Consider the following 20,023-nt stretch of genomic DNA (forward strand, 5'->3'; position numbering starts at 1 on the left):
GGTTAGGTGCCAGAAAAAAGAGATCTTAGATTGGTGGAACCATATTGAAGAAACTCGTGATTGGATATTGAGTTTCGCGGTATGCTACGGCTATACGTAACACCTAATACCGGTCATTCTGAGTACAACTGTTAAGACAGTGAGTTGGACTCAACGAATTTGCGAATTGTTCTGCGAAGAAACCATATTTTTTCCGTACCTGCAACAGGAAAAACACGTAAATATGAAACTCATTCTTATTTTAAATTATTATCCACTTTATTTATTATAAATATTAATTATCCACATGCTGAAGTCGCATTATAGTTTATAAGACAACGAAATAAAGAGTTTCAGGATTTAAGAAGAAGAAAGATAATTCTTGAAAAATATTAGTTTTGTTCCAATATTCACAGTTATAGTATTGAAAATCTATAACACACATAGATTTTCAGTACTGGCAATTTTTGGAACCCTGTCATTGTCACACATTGAAATAATAATTTTACATCATAAGTAGGGTGTTTCATCTGTTGCAGAATAGTTATTCGAGTAATATCAATAGCTTCAATTATATTTAGCTGCTAATGATTTTTAGAGATAAAAAATTTTGAAAATTGCAACAGAATCCTCAGACTTTCAAATATACAAATGTATATGTCAGCGTGAGAGATGAGAGAGATCATCATTTTCAATTCAATGAAGTGAATGCAAAATGTTATTGTGGAAAAAAATATACATTACTTGATATGGAATCATCAAAATACATTGTCGCAGTTATGATACACACAGAATAGATAGAAAATGCGTGATGTATTCTTTTATCATACCATTATTCTTATAATATATCAAAATTTCTAGCAAATTATTAATATATATATGTAGCATATTAATAAATGTATATATGCATGTTGTAGAAGTGAAAAAAACAAACATATTTTTAATGTACAAAAAATTTATATAAATTATGTGTTTTTATACACTTACAGCGATATGGATCGGCCAAAGCGCGTGGTTCCTAAACCGGTGCGGTATCAAACAACATCGTCTGATGAAAGTCCGAGGAAGCGGAGGAGGAGCACAGCAGAAGCTACTATCACATGACCAGATGTAATCAACGAAGATATCGACGACATCAACAGGGAATTAAATCAGAGTCCTACAACTTCTATTACTAATAATACATGCTTGAGACAACCAAATACACAACAATATACAGAACATCAATATACACCACAATGCACGAACACAAACATACAAACACACTCAAACATTTCAACTCACACAAGATACACACCAGAAACACGGGCATACGAAAATACACATGCACAGACATCATCTACCATACAGCAACACACACAACGCACAAACAGATTTTACACTTGTCACAGGTGGGGGTTCTGATAAATCATATTATATTAATAATACCTTATCCGAGTTTCAGAATTCCGCAGAATCCTGGTCCAGGCAGCAGCAAGATTCATCACGTCACCATCACCGTGATGAATATGTTGGCTATCATTCACAGGGAATCCCATACCAAAAGCAATTTAACGAAAAGAGGTATCCTCATTTTTACTTATTTGTACAGTATTTTACTTATTTGTAAAATAAATAAAAAAATATGAGTTTGTGAGAAAAAATGTATTTGAAAATGTTTATATATAATTACAGAAAAGGAGAACAAATGGATCGCGTGGAGGCAGAGTTGAAGTAAGTATGAAATGTAGTGTATTTAAATATTAGAAGTCCTTTTTTTCCTTTCAAAATCTAATATTGATTAATCTTTTAATTTTAAGAAGAATGAATGGCCTACTGGAGAAAATTTTGAAATGCGTTCAAAATCGCAATTCCATAGCACAGAAGCCAGCTATACTTCCTATTTTATCGTTGGACCAAATGGATGCATTTCAAAACATTGATGACGATGGATATTCCGATGTTGTAGGTTCGTTTGTATGTGTGTATGTGTGTGTGAGAGAGAGAGAGAGAGAGAGAGAGAGAGAGAGAGAGAGAGAGAGAGAGAGAGAGAGAGAGAGAGAGAGAGAGAGAGAGAGAGAGAGAGAGAGGAGAGGGAGAGGGAGAGGGAGAGGGAGAGGGAGAGGGAGAGGGAGAGGGAGAGGGAGAGGGAGAGGGAGAGGGAGAGGGAGAGGGAGAGGGAGAGGGAGAGGGAGAGGGAGAGGGAGAGGGAGAGGGAGAGGGAGAGGGAGAGGGAGAGGGAGAGGGAGAGGGAGAGGGAGAGGGAGAGGGAGAGGGAGAGGGAGAGGGAGAGGGAGAGGGAGAGGGAGAGGGAGAGGGAGAGGGAGAGGGAGAGGGAGAGGGAGAGGGAGAGGGAGAGGGAGAGGGAGAGGGAGAGGGAGAGGGAGAGGGAGAGGGAGAGAGAGAGAGAGAGGGAGAGGGAGAGGGAGAGGGAGAGGGAGAGGGAGAGGGGGAGAGAGAGAGAGAGAGAGAGAGAGAGGAGATGGAGGAAAGAGAACATTTTAACTCCTTTAATATATAAGTATTGATTTATTACATATACTTATATATTATATTATTATATTTTATATTTTTTTCACAATTAATGTTTTTTTTCAGGTTAATTACTTTCAATACATCGGCGGCTTTCACTTTCACTTAAACAAAGCTGTAAATTTATGTTTTAAGGAAGGCTTTGCAGACCAATTGACACGATCGTTCACTTGGTGAGGTCGAGAAGAAGGACAGCAACCTTTGTACAACGCTCGTCTCATCATGGCCATTTATGGTACGAAATTTTCCGCTTTTACTTCAAAGATATTAATATCATATTTTATACATACATATATATGTATAATGCTCCTTCTTTTAGAGGCTATTTGCAGGAATCGACATTTCCAAAGACCAACGCGAGCAGAATTTCAGACGCAGATGCGGGAGACTCTGCGCGTTGCGAAGGAAAGATATCGCAGTAGGATGCGTGGTCCACGTGCACGGAGAGTCGGAGCCCCAAGAGTTAACCGAGATTTTTGGGAGGATGAAGAGGAAGAAGAAGAGAGAGGGAGAGAAGAAGATTCTGAAGAAATAGTTGATGGATAATTTATTATTTGATAAGGTAAACATCTCGACTTGAAACTGGACATTTGTATTGCTTTTACCTTTGAATTCTAATATTTTTACTTTTAGTTTAATGTATATGTATGCACACATCATGTGTATACATATTTTGTGTTGCAAATAGAAATATTAGAATTAAAAATGTATTAGAATATTAATCAAAATATATATGTATACATTTGTTGTTAAAAATTAAGAAATATTCATATTAAAGACAAAAATGATCAGCATCCAAATTTAGATACACGTTGAGACATTGATATTTTTATCTTAATAGCTTTCATCTCTTTTTTAAAATTAACTTGTACGTTTTTTCTGCAGATTTATTTGCAGGATAATATGAAGAACGTGGCAAAGAACTAATGGATCAATGGACGACCAAGAATCCAAGAAGAAATGAAGAAAGAAGAGGAAAAAGACAGGATGAGAGGGTAAGGAGAGGGTGGGGAAGAGGAGGAGAGAGACTTGTGGTTTGGGTATCGATTGTGTAACTTTTTCTAAAGTGAAAACGTGAAAAGTGAAAAATTTCTTGCAATCACACATCGATTTCATTTTAAAATCAATGCGTGATTGGTGGAAATTTTTCACTTTTCATGTTTTCACTTTAGAAAAAGTTACACAATCGATACCTTGGTCTCTGTCTGTTTCAACAGACGAATCGGCACTTTTCAGTGCCATTTTTAATGATAAAACGTTGGAACGTATCTTCTATACTTTCTACGTAATAAATAATCGGCACTTTTCAGCGCCATTTTAATTGAAAGGTATGTCCTTGCGCCTATTTTATGTTGTAATTTTTTGTATGTTTAGGTGAACTTGCATCAAAGGACAAGGACGTGGGCGTGAAAAAGAACAGCATTATTCTTCGTTTCTGAAGATGACGTCGGAATGAAGAAACACATATATTATATGATTAAATGTGATATATGTACGAATGTGTAAAATATAATATATATCTTATATATTATTGTATATTATGTGTGTGTGTGTGTGTATAAATAAAATACTGTTTTTGTTATATTTTAATAATTATATTTGCATTCTCCCATACTGAAAATAAAAAGTCACGTTTAAATAATGGATCTGTTCTTTTCAGCTGACCTGGCTGCACGAGGTCAAAGTTTATTTCTTTCCTTATTCTAATGTGGAATAAAAAATATAAACTCTCATGAATTATCTTTTTTACTCCACATTAGAAGGAAAGAGTTAAACTTATAACTATAGTAGTCAGTTCAGTTGAAAAGACCTATTATTCAGATTTAAAATTTAAATGCGCGTCTATAAACAGCTGGTTATGTACATACAGGGTCTGCTCGATTTCTGTTGTCAATCTGTTGCTAAGTTATGTGCGCAGGATCTGCTCGGTTTCTGCCGTCAATTTGCTGTCAGATACGTGCGCAGATTCTGCGCGGTTTTTGCTGCCAGTCTGCTCACATAGCTTGTCAGCAGGCTCTGTCGCATTTCTGCCGTCAATCTGCTATCGGGTTATGTGCGCAGGCTCTGCGCGATTTCTTCTGCCAGTCTGCTGTCAGGTTTGTGCAGACTCTGCGCGGTTTTTGCTGCCAGTCTGCTCACATTGCCTAACAGCAGGCTCTGTTGCATTTCTGGCAACAATTTGACAACCGTGTTTGATAGAGCAACATCTGTATGCAATTTTGTTCTCTTTCTGACAGCATAAATTGACTGCAGGTTATGCTTAAATCTGTTCGCGCATGTTTGGCTATCTGGGTATGTACTGTAATAGGTTTTATTAATTAGTCCTCGAGTATCTTGTTATATGTCTCTTTATTAGTACCTTGTATATCGGTCTCTTTCTTTTTTGTATCAGCGCCCTCTCTACACTCTCCTTAAATCTTATTCACAGTATCATTCATAACATCTCCCTCTTTTTTTTTTAATTAAGAGAAACAATAGTACTGTCTTAACTAAACTAAACAAAACATATTTGCTTTACAATTTTTTAACATAAACTAAAATTATTCTTAGCCCTATTCTTATTCTCTCCCTTTTTCTAAATGAACATTTGAACATAAATTATATATTTTCTTTTACTTTACGATATTTACTGTATACGAGAACTTATATATATAGTTTTTGATTAATTTTACAAATATAGTCTTTTAAATACAAAGGTTTTTTTATAACTCTACCTGTTCTAGATGTTAGTATTAGTTCTTTTGTAGGCAATGTACTAGTCGGTAATTGTTCGCATATTTGTTCTTGTTTGCTGTTTTGTTTTATCTCATTATCTAAATTTATTATTTCTTGCTTTTCATTATCTATATCGTCTAACTCATTAGTTTGTTCTTCAAATTGTATCCCTTTTGTAATAAGTGCCTTTCTATTTCTTTCAATAATATTTCCTTGTTCAGTTTTTATTTGATAAGATCGTGGATTATTTGTAAATCCTTGTATTTTTCCATTTTGATGAGGAAGTTTTTTATCCTCCGCATGAATTTTTACGGTGTCGCCTACCTTAAAATCTCTTAACAATTTTGAACCTTTATCATAATATAGTTTTTGTTGTAATTGTCGCTTTTTTAATTTATTCGCTAACTCACTTGTTTCTATTTTCTTTTTTTGAGTAATTCGGTATGATATTTCTTACTTGTCTACCATACAATATTTCAGCAGGTGTAACACCATCATCACCAATCGGTATATTTCTAAGCTGCAACAATGCTAATTGTTTATCTTTTCCTTCTTGTATAACTTTTTTAAGTATTCTTTTTACTGTTTGTATGTGCCTTTCAGCTAACCCATTCGACTGATGATGTTTTGGCGTAGTTATGACATGCTTGAAACCCCAATCATTTGAAAACTTTTTAAATTTATAATTTTTATATTGTGTACCTGAATCTGAATATAATACTTTTTGTATTCCATGTCTTGCAAAAATTTTCTTTAACGATTCAATTGTTGTTTCTGCTGTCATATCATTTAACTCATCTATTTCAATATATTTACTGTATGTATCTACTACTATAACATATCTCTTTCCTATTAAATAAAAAATATCTGTTGCTAGTATTTCCCAAGGCTCTTTCGGTATTTGTTTTTCTATCATTGGTTCTTTAGTATTCGCTCTTTGATATCCTTTACATGTATCGCAGTTATCTATTAGATCATCTATTTGTTTTGACATTCCAGGCCAAAATAACAATTTTCTAGCTAACGCTTTACATTTTGCCTTACCAAAATGCGCATAATGTATTTTCTTTAACATTAGTGATCTACTATTGCGAGGTATTACAATGCATGAGTTTTTAAATACTACTCCTTTATTTTCGCTTAATTCGTCACTAAACGAATAATATTGCTTCGCTTTTTCATTAATTTTTGTTTTATTGTCTGGTCATCCTTGACGAATGTATTTGATGACCTCTTGTAGCTCCATATCTTTACTAGTTTCTTTTCTTATATCTTCAAACCTTGTATCTGTGATATTTAAATTTTCTTCCACCATTGCAACAAATGCCTCTATTTTTTTTTCTTCCGTTCCATTAGTTTCTTTTAAATATGATCTACTTAAGTGATCTGCTACTACTATCTCTTTTCCAGGGATATATTTTAAATCAAAACTAAAGTTTTGTAAACTAATTCTCATTCGATGTAATCTTGGTGGGCATTTGTTTAATGGTTTCTTGAAGATGGAAATCAATGGCTTATGATCCGTTTCAACAATAAAGCGCTGTCCATATAAATATTGATAAAATCTTGTACATCCAAATACTATAGCCAAACATTCTTTTTCTATTTGACTATACATTTTTTCCGTTTGAGAGCGCTCTTGATCCATAAGCTATTGATTTCCTCTCCTGAAATATTACACTACCCATTCCTTCACTAGAGGAATCTACACTTAATACTATTGGTTTATTAACATCATAATATGCTAAGACTGGTGGTTGACATAATATTTCTTTTAACTTTTCAAATGTTTTTTGTTGAACCTCATTCCATATAAAAGGTATATCTTTTTTGATTAGTTGTCTTAAGCTGGCTGTCAATTGTGAGCTATTAGGTATAAATTTTGATACATAATTAACCGTTCCTAAAAATGTTAATAACTCCTTTTTATTTTTAGGCACTTCCATTTCTTTTATTGCTTTTACTTTTGTTTCATCAATTGCTATTCCATCTCCTGTTAAAATATGTCCCAAATATCGAACTTTATTCATATTTATTCGATACTTACTTTTATTAAATTTTATACCATATTTGCATGCACGCTCTAAAACTTTATTTATACTTTGTTTCATCTCTTCTTTTGTTTTTGCCCAAATTAATATGTCATCTATATAGATTTCTACATTTTCTATATCTTTAAATATGTTACTAAAAACACGATGAAATACTTCTGGACTTGAGCTCAGTCCATATGGCAGTCTATTAAAATAGTATCGCCCAAATGGTGTATTAAATGTTGTTAATTCTCGCGAGTCTTTTGTTAATTTAATTTGCCAAAATGCTTTATTTGCATCTAATGTAGTAAAGTATTTAGCACCTTTTAACTTTGCTGATATTTCATCAACTGTTGGTAACTGTATATGTTCTCTTTTAATACAACTATTTAGATATTGTGGATCTAAACAGACTCTAATTGTCCCATCTGGCTTACTGACAATTACTAAAGAATTAACAAAATCTGTTGGCTTTTCTATTTTACTAACTATTCCTATTTTTTCCATTTTTTCTAATTCTACTTTTAGTTTATTTATTAATTTGAATGGAACATGTCTGCATGGTTCTATTCTGCCACTAGATCCTTCTTTTAATTTAATTTTGTATTCAAAATCCTTTATTTTTCCTACACCTTCAAAAACAGTTTTATATTTTGCTAAATACTTGTCTTTATTATCTTCGTTAATCATAAGTATTTCTTTTTCATTTTGATTTCTTTTTACTAGCTTGAATTCACACGCTGTAGCTAATCCTATAATAGGTACTGCTGTTCCATCAAAAACTTGAAATTCAATATTTGTTATTATGTTATTTATTTGACAATTTAATGTTACTTTACCTTTTGTTGCTATTTTTCACCTGTATAGCTAGACAACTTTACATTTGTATTCTCAATTTGTCTTATTCCTATTTTTGATGGAATAACATTACATTGTGCACCAGTATCTATTTTAAATGATATTTCTTTATTTTTATAGTCTATTAATTTTATCTGTTGTATCCAATCTTTCTTTGCATTAATTGTATTGATATTTATATAATCCATGAACAGTTCAACAAATTGATCTTCTACTTCATCTACATTATCATTTTTTGTACTAACTGTCTTTACTGACTTTTTTGTTTTACACATTTTTATAAAATGTCCTATTTTTCCGCAACTTTTACAAGTTTGTTTGTACGCTGGACAGTTTTTATACTTATGTTTATATCCGCATCGTTGACACTGTTGTCCTTCCATCCTTGCTTCGGATGTTGATTTTACTGCTTCCTCGTTGTATTTCTTTCTGCCTTGTTTATTCATCTGTACTGCTTGGCTCATCTTCTTCTGTTTACCCTTGACTACAGACACCTCCACTGATGTTGTCTCAAACTGCTTCAATTGTTGGTTCGCCAATTCTGCTGATTTACAGATTTGTATTGTTTTTTGTAGCGTCAAATCATTTTCACGAAGTAGTCTATCCTTTAGTCTTTTGTCTATGATGCCTGCTATGATGCGGTCTCTTATTAAGCGATCCTTCAGCTCTCCAAAATTACAGTCTGCGCTCAACTTTTTTAAGTCTGTTATATATGCATCAAATGTTTCATCTGTTTGTTGGCTTCGTGTAAAAAATATATGAGCATTTACACTTTCATTCTTCACTGGAATAAAATATTCTTCTAATTTTTGCATCACTATATTATAGTTCTGTCTTTCTGCTTCCGTGAGATTGAATGTATTATATATGTCTATGCATGCCTCTCCGATGCTATGTAATAGAAGTGCAACTTGCACCTCTCCCGGCATACGACTTGCCCCTGATGCTGTACGGTATATTTCAAATCTTTGCTTCCATCGTTTGAAACCTTCTGCCGTCAGATTTGTTAAATTTTCTGGGGGTTTTAATCCCATCATTTGAGACAGTCCTTCAGCATTTGCCATTGCTTTACTGTCCTAACCTTAATCACTGTGTGTACTACTTTCACTAGTTTTATTTTATTGTCTTTAATTTTTTGACTTTTTACTTTATTAATTTACTGCACTATTAATTGTTCTTGTGCCGCAGCGCCATGTAATAGGTTTTATTAATTAGTCCTCGAGTATTATATGTCTCTTTATTAGTACCTTGTATATCGGTCTCTTTCTTTTTTGTATCAGCGCCCTCTCTACACTCTCCTTAAATCTTATTCACAGTATCATTCATAACATGTACTTATGAAGAAATAATAGAGTGATAGTTATAAAAGAAATATAAATTGCTTTCTTGTCATGCTACCATCCTACTATTTCTTCACAAGTATATAATTGTTGATATAAAATAAGGAATTAAATAAAAGCTAATAATATAATAAATAACGTAAAGAGGAAAGTTAAGTAATATGCATTTTTGATAGAGATTCAAGTTTTTATTTTATATCAACAATAATATACTTATGAAGAAGAATTAGGAAGATGGTAGCGCAATAAGAAAGTAATTATTATAGTAGAATGGTACGTAACAGAAAAGTTATTATTATAAAAGAAATATAATTTATCACATATAATATGTAGTATAGTATTGTAAAATCTTGTTATTTCTTTTAAATCTACAGTTTGCAATACTATACTATATACATATGATATGCGATAACATATATGTATACGAGGGTTGTCTGAAAAGTTTCCGACCTCAACATGAAAATGGCAGCACTCGTAAACAAAAGTTGGGGAATGTGTTTGCGCATGCTTTGAAAGGTACTCACCAAAATTTCAGCCATTTTGGACGCGCAGTTGTTGTTTGACAATCATTTGAGTGAGTCGATGTGAGTGTTTTTGTGAAAATGGAAAAAATCGAGTATCGAGCTGTCATTAAATATTTGTTTTTGAAAGGCAATACGCCTACGCAAATCAAAGACGAGTTGGATGCTGTGTACGGGGACTCTGCACCATCATTTACCACCGTGAAATTTTGGGCTGCTGAATTTAAACGTGGTCGTACCAGCTTGGGTGACGATGAACGTTCGGGACGTCCAAAAACTGCAACCACTGACGATAATATCGCTCAAGTTCACCAAATGGTGCTAGACAACCGTCGAATTAAAGTTAGAGAGATAGCAGAGGCTATGAACATGTCCAAAGAACGTGTTTGTCACATGTGTATTGAATCAAGATTTAGGCATGAGAAAGCTGTCCGCGCGTTGGGTGCCGCGTTTGCTCACTTCCCACATAACATCGAAGTCTTGTAGATATCTAAAAGATATCTTATTAAAGAAATCTTTATGACATTTCTAAAAGACATCTAGAAGACATCTTTTAGATGTCTAAAGAGATTTTGTTGAAGATGTCTTTGTAGAATTTCTAAAAGATATCTATACGCGTTCGAAAAGACGTCTTAAAAGATATCTTTAACATGTTTGTAATAGACCTATTAAAGATATCTAAATGATTTCTCTTAAAATATGTCTTGAAGGCATTATTAAAAGATATCTATTATACATCTTAAAGATATCTCAAACATATTAAGATTTTTAAGAAACATGCATATATATATATATATATATATTAATTAAAACCAATGTTTTAAAACAAGTGTTATATGTTATATAATTTAATAATTACACGGGATTACGTTTTCTAAAAGTATATTTTTCGACTCCAAAAGTTCGCATCTAACTTAACCTAACCTAACCTAACCTTTCTTTTTATTTCTCGCTGGCGGACACACAATATATGTCTAAGGTGTTGTGCTTTCCGATTCACGCATGATGCGTGAATGAATGACAAAAGTGTGTTATTATGTGGAAAAGTGATGTAATGTGTAAAACTGTGCGAGTGTTCACAATGTGCTAAGCTCGAGTAGGATATCTTCTAATTGTGCGGATCAATTATCTCTGCGAGGAACGACTTTCCTAAGATGAGTAGTGTGTGACTTTCCTAAGATGAGTAGTGTGTGACTTCGATTGTTCCTTTTCTTTTAATTAAATTTTTATTGAATGCTACATGAAATTATAAAGAATATTTTTATAATATATTCATGTAATATTTATTACATACATAAAATAATTTATTTTAAACTACATTATTCTGTTACATATTTGAGGTTATGTAGTTGTAATATTTTCTTTTCAGTGGTAAGAATGATGAGGAAACTAGGATATTCGACTTCTTCGAGTTATTATTTAGCACAACTGCCATTTGATCCAAAAACAGGTCATACTATTTATGCTACTTATAAGGGGCTGCACACAATAAAAGGAATAAGGAACAGAGTCTAAGAAACAGAAGACAAGAGCAGAGAATAAGGAACAATTCAATATGAAACATATGCAATGTAGTAACGCAGAAAAATTTTTTGGTCTATTTATTCCTGTTGCTTACTCCTTTTATTGTGCGCAGCCCCTAAAGACCACTCTTGTTATTACTATTTATTATACATATTATACATATTGTATAATATGTATAAACATAAAAAAATTTTAATAGGAAAAATGACTCTCTGGATAGCACTGTTTTCTTGCATCGAACCAATATTTGCTGCTCGTCATATTTAAAGATGTCTTTTATTATCCATCCTGGATGATATCCTAACATCGCTGTTACAAGGTATACATTTATTTCAATTCTTTTTATCTGTTTGAATTGTTTAAAATAATGTGATAATTTATGTTATTGTAATTTATTTAATTTATCTTATTTATTTGAATCCGTGGAGAAGACCTTGCACTTTCTCAAGTAGTTCTTTATATCTTCTCTCTATTCGCACCAAACAAGTTTGAACAGTATGTTATGGGTTATTCGTTCCAAATAGATTCAGATTTTAATAGTAACATAATGATTAAATTACTTATTCTAATAATGATAATAATTAGAAAACTTATTTTTTCTAAAATACATCTTTAAGTTGATATACGTCAAGAATAACTTATATATGGTTTCACTTTAATATTAGATAAGAGATAAAATTAAGAGATGTTTTTCCTTTAAAAATTTTAATATAAAATTATAAATATAATGTGTAATAACAAACAACGTTAATATAAATTTTGCAGTTACATATAAAAAAAATCTATTATACATTAATGTTTGTTGGTAGATTCAAAACATATTTACAATGTCATTTGATATTGACATGCCAGAGTTGATCGTTTTCATATTTTGTTGAGTCATTCGCTTTCGGTTACAGGATTTCCTTTGGATTAGAGGAACGGTACGACGAAAATCGTTCATTATCAGTGCAATTATTCACATTTGCAGACTGTGAAGGAAATCTGCGATAGTATATTAATTAAAGCAAATATCAGCTGTAAATTCTGCGACGTAAGTATACGACGATATAAATATACAGTTTATATAGGATATTATAAGCCACTTTTTGAAGCATTTCTTACGTCTCTCAGATCACAATTTCTGTCACAAACAATGATAGCATATTATTTGAACATCTTTAATCTTACTATTTGTTAGTTAATTAATATTATATTTATTGTTATCAAAACAATTTATTGTTATCAAAACAGTTACATATTTTAATTGAAATATTAATAATAATAATAATTTACATAAATTTTTCGATTATTTGATAACTCTTTAAAGAAGACATGGCTTATGATACATCCTGTATAATAAATATAAAATGTGTCTATTTTACAATGTGTGTCTATATTTACACTTATATATTGTTATACTTATGTTTATATCTATATTTTTTCTATTTTCTTTTTTCTATTTTTTAAAAAGAATTTTTCCAATATTTTTTATATGCTATCATAACATAATAAAAGACACAAAAAATGTCCATCTTTCATGCTTTACTTAGAATAGCAATAAAATTTAGAATGTAACATCCGAAACTGTATTACTTATGATTCAGAAATAGTATATATCGCTAGTGGTAAATATAAATTGGTAGACTTAAATTCGACGTAACTAGCAAAAGTTTATTCAATTATATTCACAATATAATGTGAATATAATTGAATAAACTTTTGCTAGTTACGTCGAATTTAAGTCTACCAATTTGTATTACTTATATTTAAACTAAAGTATTAAAAACACATTTTTTGTATCTCTTATTACATGTTATGATAGCAAATTTAAAAGTAAAAAATATTTAAAAAGTACTTTTTTTTACTTTTACGATATTTTATACTTTACTTGATATTGCATAATAATAACGAATTATTTGTGCAAAGTAATATCGAATAATAACAATAATAATAAGAGTAATAATAATAATATATAATAATAATTATAATATAAACAATAAAATAGTAATAATAATAATAAAATAATAATTATAGTAAATAATAATAAAATATACTAAAAAATAATGAATAATAACAAATTATTTGTAAAAAGTAATTTTTGAAAATAAATAATTATAGATATAATAATTTTGGAAATAATGCCGAAAAGAAAAAGATACGAGGATTTGAGTCGGTTTCAACAATGGCGTCGGCGACAAGAAACAGATTGCACAATTAATATTACACATCCAAAAATTGAGATTCCTCAAGAAGGGCCCATTGACAACATTGTTTTTATAGAAAATAGTAATTCAAATAACAACGACGTGTCTGAAGATGTCGAAGAATATAGGACTGACTCTTATTCAAATTTTAAAGAACCTGATATAGAATTGGACAGAGAATTGACTGATAATAATCAATATTGTGAAGATGAAGAATCTGATATAGAATTGGACGAAGAATTGACTGACAATAATCAATATTATGAAGATTTGAATATTAATCCACAGAAAGAACTTCCATTACGAAACTTTCTACGGTCATGGAGTCTTGAGAATAATATTACTCATGTAGCTCTTACAAAATTGTTGAAAGGTCTCAGAGCTAATGGACATGAAAATCTTCCTTGTGATGCACGAACATTATTGGAAACTCCAATAACATCAATGATTAATCAATCTGGCACTTTTTATTATCATGGATTACAAAAAGCACTAAAAGATCATTTACAACAAACTAAACCTCTTTATAAACATCTTGAAAATCCAATTAAAATCAACTTAAGTATTGACGGATTACCCTTAGCAAAAAGTTCAAAATCACAATTTTGGCCACTTTTGGGACAAATTATTCACGCAGATTATCGGGAAAAACCATTTATTATTGGAGTATTCCATGGATACTGTAAACCAACCAACCCTGATGAAATTATTAATCAATTTATTGAAGAATATAATGACATTCAAGAAAAAGGATTTCAATATAGAAGAAACAAATACAAGGTTGTGGTAAATGCTATAATATGCGACGCTCCTGCTAAAGCATTCATGAAATGCATTAAAGGCCATACAGGATATTATGGATGTGACAAATGTGAAGAGGAAGATGAGTGGAGGGATAATCGAATGTTATTTCTTAATGAAAATGCTCCATTACGCACGGATCAAAAATTTTTATTACGGTATAATGAAGACCATCATTTGAATGATTCACCTTTGGAAAAAATTGGATTGAAAATGATAACGCAGTTTCCCTTGGATTACATGCATCTCATTTGTCTCGGTGTCATGAAAAGACTTATAAAATTTTGGATCCATGGAATAAAGGGTATTAAATTACGTGCTTCTCAAATTCAGCAATTATCTGCAGATTTGAAACTGTTAATACCATACATACCCATGGAATTTTCCAGGAAACCAAGAGGTCTAGATGAATTGGATCGCTGGAAAGCGACGGAATTAAGATTATTTCTCTTATATACAGGTTTGGTCACTTTGTCGTCATATTTGCCAAATGATTATGTAAAACATTTTTATGTTCTACACTGTGCAATTTCCATTCTTTGCAATCCTGCCGATTGTATATATAATAATGAATATGCACATCAATTACTAGTACATTTTGTACAAACATTTAAAATATTATACTCTGAATCTTACGTTACGTACAACATGCATAACTTGATTCACTTGCATGAGGATGTCAAGAATTATGGATGTTTAGATATGTTCAGTGCTTTCCCTTTGAAAATTATTTTCAAGAATTGAAGCAAATGCTAAGAAAAAGTGCACAACCATTACAGCAGTTACACAGAAGATTAATGGAAAAATCTAAAAATGTAATAAATATTGAATATGAGGCTGAACAATATCCTATTTTTCAAAAAGCCAATAATGTTAAATTACCTTTTGGATGTACACATTCTCATCGAGTAGCAAAATTTAAGAATTTTACATTATCTTGTATAAAAGAAGCTGATTCTTATTGTTACATGGATGAAGATGTTCTTAAGATTGATTATATTGGCAAAAAAGATGGAGAACCAATTGTAATAGGAAAAATATTAAAAAATTCTAGCAATATTATTTCGTATCCATGTGATTCACAATATTTAAGAATTTATGTCGGAGATGAATGGTCTGACGCTGAAATACATTCAATTAGCCAAAAATGTGCCAAGGCAATTCGACTTCCTTATAAAAACACATTTTGTATAATTCCTATTCTGCACACAAAAGATTAAAGTGTTATTACTATCGACATATAAAATTGACTATATTGATGGCAAATGGAATTGGAGCCATATGACTAAGGTAAAAAGTAGATCATATGAGGTCTCATTCTAATAGAGGCTGATTGGTAAATACTGCTAATTTTTTACCAACCAATTAGGCTTTATTAGAAATAGACGGAACTAACTTTATAGTATTTGCCACTCTATTCGTGCAACTCCCCTCCCACTGCCATCAGTAGTTATATTTTATATAATTTTATAGACTTACTGTTTCCGATTATTCTTTTAAATACTTATCATAATTTAATCAATATTTATTATTTCAGATGTATAATATCATATTTTGGGACCACTATTGCCAGATCGTTCCTCACAATTGGGTGAGCTTAAAGGACAAAACATTTATATGTCCTGCATCAAAATGTAATATGACAAATGCAATAAAAAAAAAAATAAATCCTAGAAAGGACTGGAAACTTTATAAATATCGTAAAATATTGGGACCGTATGATACGTATGACACGGCTCGAGAAGTAGAAAAATCATGTATTGATATTTCTACTTCAGATGAAAATAAATTGGCCGCTTTAAACAAAGTTCAACAACTGCCTTCGAAACGTTTGATAACGCCGAAAACGTTTTATGATGATTCTGACGATTCTGACGCGCATAATGGTAAGTTTAGGATATCATTACAACAAATAAAAGTAATAGAAAATATATTAAAAGATATTTAAATAATAATATAGTGTAAAATAAATATATAAATTATTTTATAAATTAATTGATAAATCGTAAATTTATAAAATATAATTTTCTATTATATTGCAGCAAGTATTTCGAAAAAACGTAAACTTGAACGGCCTCCATCAAATTATAAAACGCATGACGATCAAGTTAAAAAGAGAAAATATTCTATTAAATCAGCAAATCCAGAGTCTGACATAAAGCATGTGAGTATTTTGAAAATTGAAAACGCTCAAAGATATTTTATTTAAATGTAATGTGCGTACATGTGGTATTAAGATCTATTTATATATATAAATTGATGTTTACTTTTAATCTTTCAGAAAAAGGAAACCTCATGCTTGCCAATAAAGCCATTTTTTAACAATATTCCTCCATCTCTAAAACATCATCCGTTTTCGATTGAAATTTTTCAAGATGAAAATAATGAAAGTGAGATAAATAATAATGCTCCTGATTTTAATGAAGGAATTGATAATGACAAAGAACATGAAGAATTTGACATTAATAAAAATGAAAAAATTTATGAGGAAAATGAAATCTGTGAGGAAAATGAGGAAATCAACGGGGAAAATGAGGAAATCAATGAGGAAAATGAGGAAATCAATGAGGAAAATGAGGAAATCAATGAGGAAAATGAAGACCTAAATAGAGGTTATATATAATAGTTTGTAAAGAAACTTTAAGGTTTCCTGAGTTGTCGTATGTTGAAATTGTGACATCAAAAGCGAAAAAAACACGCTGAAAATTCTTACGTCATTTCCAAATAAAAAGATATTAAAAGTGTGTAAAATGTAAAAGATTTTAAAAGTGTATTAAAGCTCTCTAAAGTGATATTTTATCTTTTTATTTAGAAATGCTATAAGAATTTTCAACGCGTGCTTTCTCGCCTTTGATGTCACAATGTAACATAGCTGCGACAAATATCTAAGAGCCTTAATAAAAATTTAATAAAGAATTAAATAATTTTTGGATATATTTTTATTATTTGATATAGGAGCAGAGGTGAACGTAGAAATAAATAATGTGGACGAAAATATACATACAACTTTACGTAAGTGATATTTTTCTTTAAACATGATTAATATTAAAAAATTAAAACTGCAAATAATTTTAATAAGTAATATTTTTAATATTGTGGCATAATCTTTTTATATACTTATTATTACTTTCATAAAATATACTTATTATTATATAATATATTTATAACTTTCATAAAATATTTTTATTGTATAATTTATGAATTTATTATCTCTTTTTATTATAACATTAAAAATATAAAGCTTCATTTACAATAATTGCATAAAAAACTAATAAAATGAATATAAATAATTTTTTTATTTCAGATGCTTTACATGAAACAATAAATATTTTACGTGAAGACATTGAGCAATTTAAAACTGAAATGAGACGCGAAGCAAGTAGAAATAAAACAAAACTTCAAGAAATACTTACCATTTTAAGAGAACGATTTCAAAGAAATGAACAAAATGAAGAAATAACGATGGATTTAATGCCTGATTTTCCATTGACATCCGTTGAGGAATATATACAATTCAATGAAAGATTAAAAAATGATGAAGCAATTCGTAACTGCTTTGTAAGTATACTTTTTATATGTAAATGTTGAATCTGTTGAAATGAAATATCTTAGTCTATAATGTTTAAAAAAACTTGTAAAGTTTCAAGAAGTTTAAGATATTTTTGGAAATCCTTATAAATTTTATGAAATATATAAAATATTCTGGAAAATATAAGATGTGAGAATTTTTTTATAATAGAAATTACATTTAAATAAATAAATAATTAATGAAAAAAGGATAAGAAATAATAATACGAACAATAACGACAATTTTATAGCATATAATATATATATATCTATACTGAAAGTTAGTTTTCGCTGTTTTATTTATAATAAATAAATTTATAGTAAAATTAAAGTACAAGTGCAACAAATATTGAATAAATATGAATATAAATATACGTATATAAATAATAAATTTATAAAGATATCCAAGAAATATCTTAAATTTTTTAGAAAAATTTTTTTTTAATTTATAGAATATAGAAGACTTATATTGAAAATAAGTTTATCACTAATAATGTATGACAATATTCTTTGCAGTACAAGAAAATAAAGTATATTGGTGGTGATACGGTACAAAAAATGATTTCCAATATACTGACAACCTGCATTACATTTGAGGTAGGACACAAGTTATCTTGGACTGGTGCAAAAAATACTGTTGCAATTGAAAAGTCTACGTTTGCAAATACTATAGTTGGTAAGTGTACTTTAATACAAGATTATTTGTTTTTCAATTTTTATTTATTCGCATTATTTTGTTATTTATATTCTTTGTGATGTACGTGACACGTATAAAAATTATAACTTATTATTAACGATTTTTTAAATACTAATATTATATAAATATAGTGTATTTTCCAATATATTTATTCACTAATATAAAAATGTGTATATATTATCCACAGGGGCTGTGATTAATACAAAAGAAAAAACACCTGATTGCTCCGTTGCATTGATTGTAAAACATATAAGAAATTGGTTGCAACATGCAGGTGATAAAATGCGATATCGGATGAAAAAGATGCAAGGAGAAGAAAGAAACAATGAAAATCAGCATTAATATTAGATAGTTTAAATATTAAGCCCCTTGCATAATATCAGGCAACAAGCAATAGGAACAGGAAATAAAATATTTACCATAAAGAGCAGAGAATAGATATTATTTTCTGCTCTTATTGGTGAATATCTTTTATTTCCTGTTCCTATTGCCTGTTATTGCCTGGCATTGTACAAGGGGCTTTAGAGAGAGAAGGATATATATATATAGACTTGTGTATTATATATATATATATATACATATATATATATATATATATATATATATATATATAGATACACATATATATATTTCTATTAATAATATATATAATAATAATTAGTATTAATACGTAATAATATTTTGTATGTGTAATATTTCTATGTAGTTTTAAATATATATTTCCATGTTTTCACATTAAAATAGTGTTCAAGTTTTTTCAAGAAAACAATTTTAACATATATAGCATGACAATGTTAAGTTTATTAATTAAAAGTTGTTGCGAACAGTTATGCAGCAACTATTAATTAATAAACTTAACATTGTCATGCTATGTGTTATTTATTTTTCCAATATAAATTTAGATCTATTTAGATATCTTGAAGACATCTAGAAAATATTTTCCAAGACATCTAGAATATATCTTATAAGTTGTCTAAAACATAACTATTAGACTTCTTTTAGATATCTTGAAGACATCTATAGATATCTAAAAGATATCTGAAACTGTTGCATAAGACATCTTTTAGATTCCTAAAAGATATCTTTTGGTACAAAATGAAAGACATCTCAAGATATAGTAAGATATCTTTTAGGAATCTAAAAGATATCTTTTTGTCTATCTGGGTTTGGACCAAAAACTACTATTTGGACTACTATTTGGAGTACTATTTGGACGGGTTGAAGAGATCGGAGCATCGCTGGGAGAAGTGTATAGACTTACAAGGAGACTATGTAGAAAAATAAAAATTAA

The 20,023-nt window shown here is 30.0% G+C and overlaps 1 protein-coding gene and 1 pseudogene across 1 annotated transcript; both read left to right on the forward strand.

Moving 5' to 3' along the window:
• The first annotated feature begins 1,782 nt into the window (after nucleotides 1-1,782).
• Nucleotides 1,783-3,929, forward strand: LOC145936107 (uncharacterized; annotated as a pseudogene).
• Nucleotides 3,930-13,601: 9,672 nt separating this feature from the next.
• On the forward strand, nucleotides 13,602-19,396 carry LOC145936109 (uncharacterized). Its single transcript, XM_083038006.1, has 10 exons — nucleotides 13,602-14,824; nucleotides 14,896-14,928; nucleotides 16,006-16,059; nucleotides 16,143-16,354; nucleotides 16,511-16,632; nucleotides 16,750-17,080; nucleotides 17,424-17,480; nucleotides 17,773-18,026; nucleotides 18,552-18,711; nucleotides 18,920-19,396. Exons 1-10 carry the CDS (start codon nucleotides 13,602-13,604, stop codon nucleotides 19,072-19,074), a joined length of 2,601 nt encoding a protein of 866 aa, XP_082894132.1. The 3' UTR covers nucleotides 19,075-19,396.
• The last annotated feature ends 627 nt before the right edge of the window (nucleotides 19,397-20,023 follow it).

This window comes from Prenolepis imparis, unplaced genomic scaffold, assembly GCF_030444845.1.
Source record: "Prenolepis imparis isolate NDT839.2.m4 unplaced genomic scaffold, iyPreImpa1.0 SCAF_5, whole genome shotgun sequence".
In the NCBI taxonomy this organism is placed as follows: Eukaryota; Metazoa; Arthropoda; class Insecta; order Hymenoptera; family Formicidae; genus Prenolepis; species Prenolepis imparis.

Coding starts and splice junctions, on each gene's coding strand:
- LOC145936109 (XM_083038006.1), top strand. CDS start 13,602: ATGCCGAAAAGAAAAAGATACGAGGATTTGAGTCGGTTTCAACAATGG. Junction 14,825..14,895: donor TTATCTGCAGATTTGAAACT/GTTAATACCATA, acceptor ATCGCTGGAAAG/CGACGGAATTAAGATTATTT. Junction 16,633..16,749: donor CAGAGTCTGACATAAAGCAT/GTGAGTATTTTG, acceptor TTAATCTTTCAG/AAAAAGGAAACCTCATGCTT.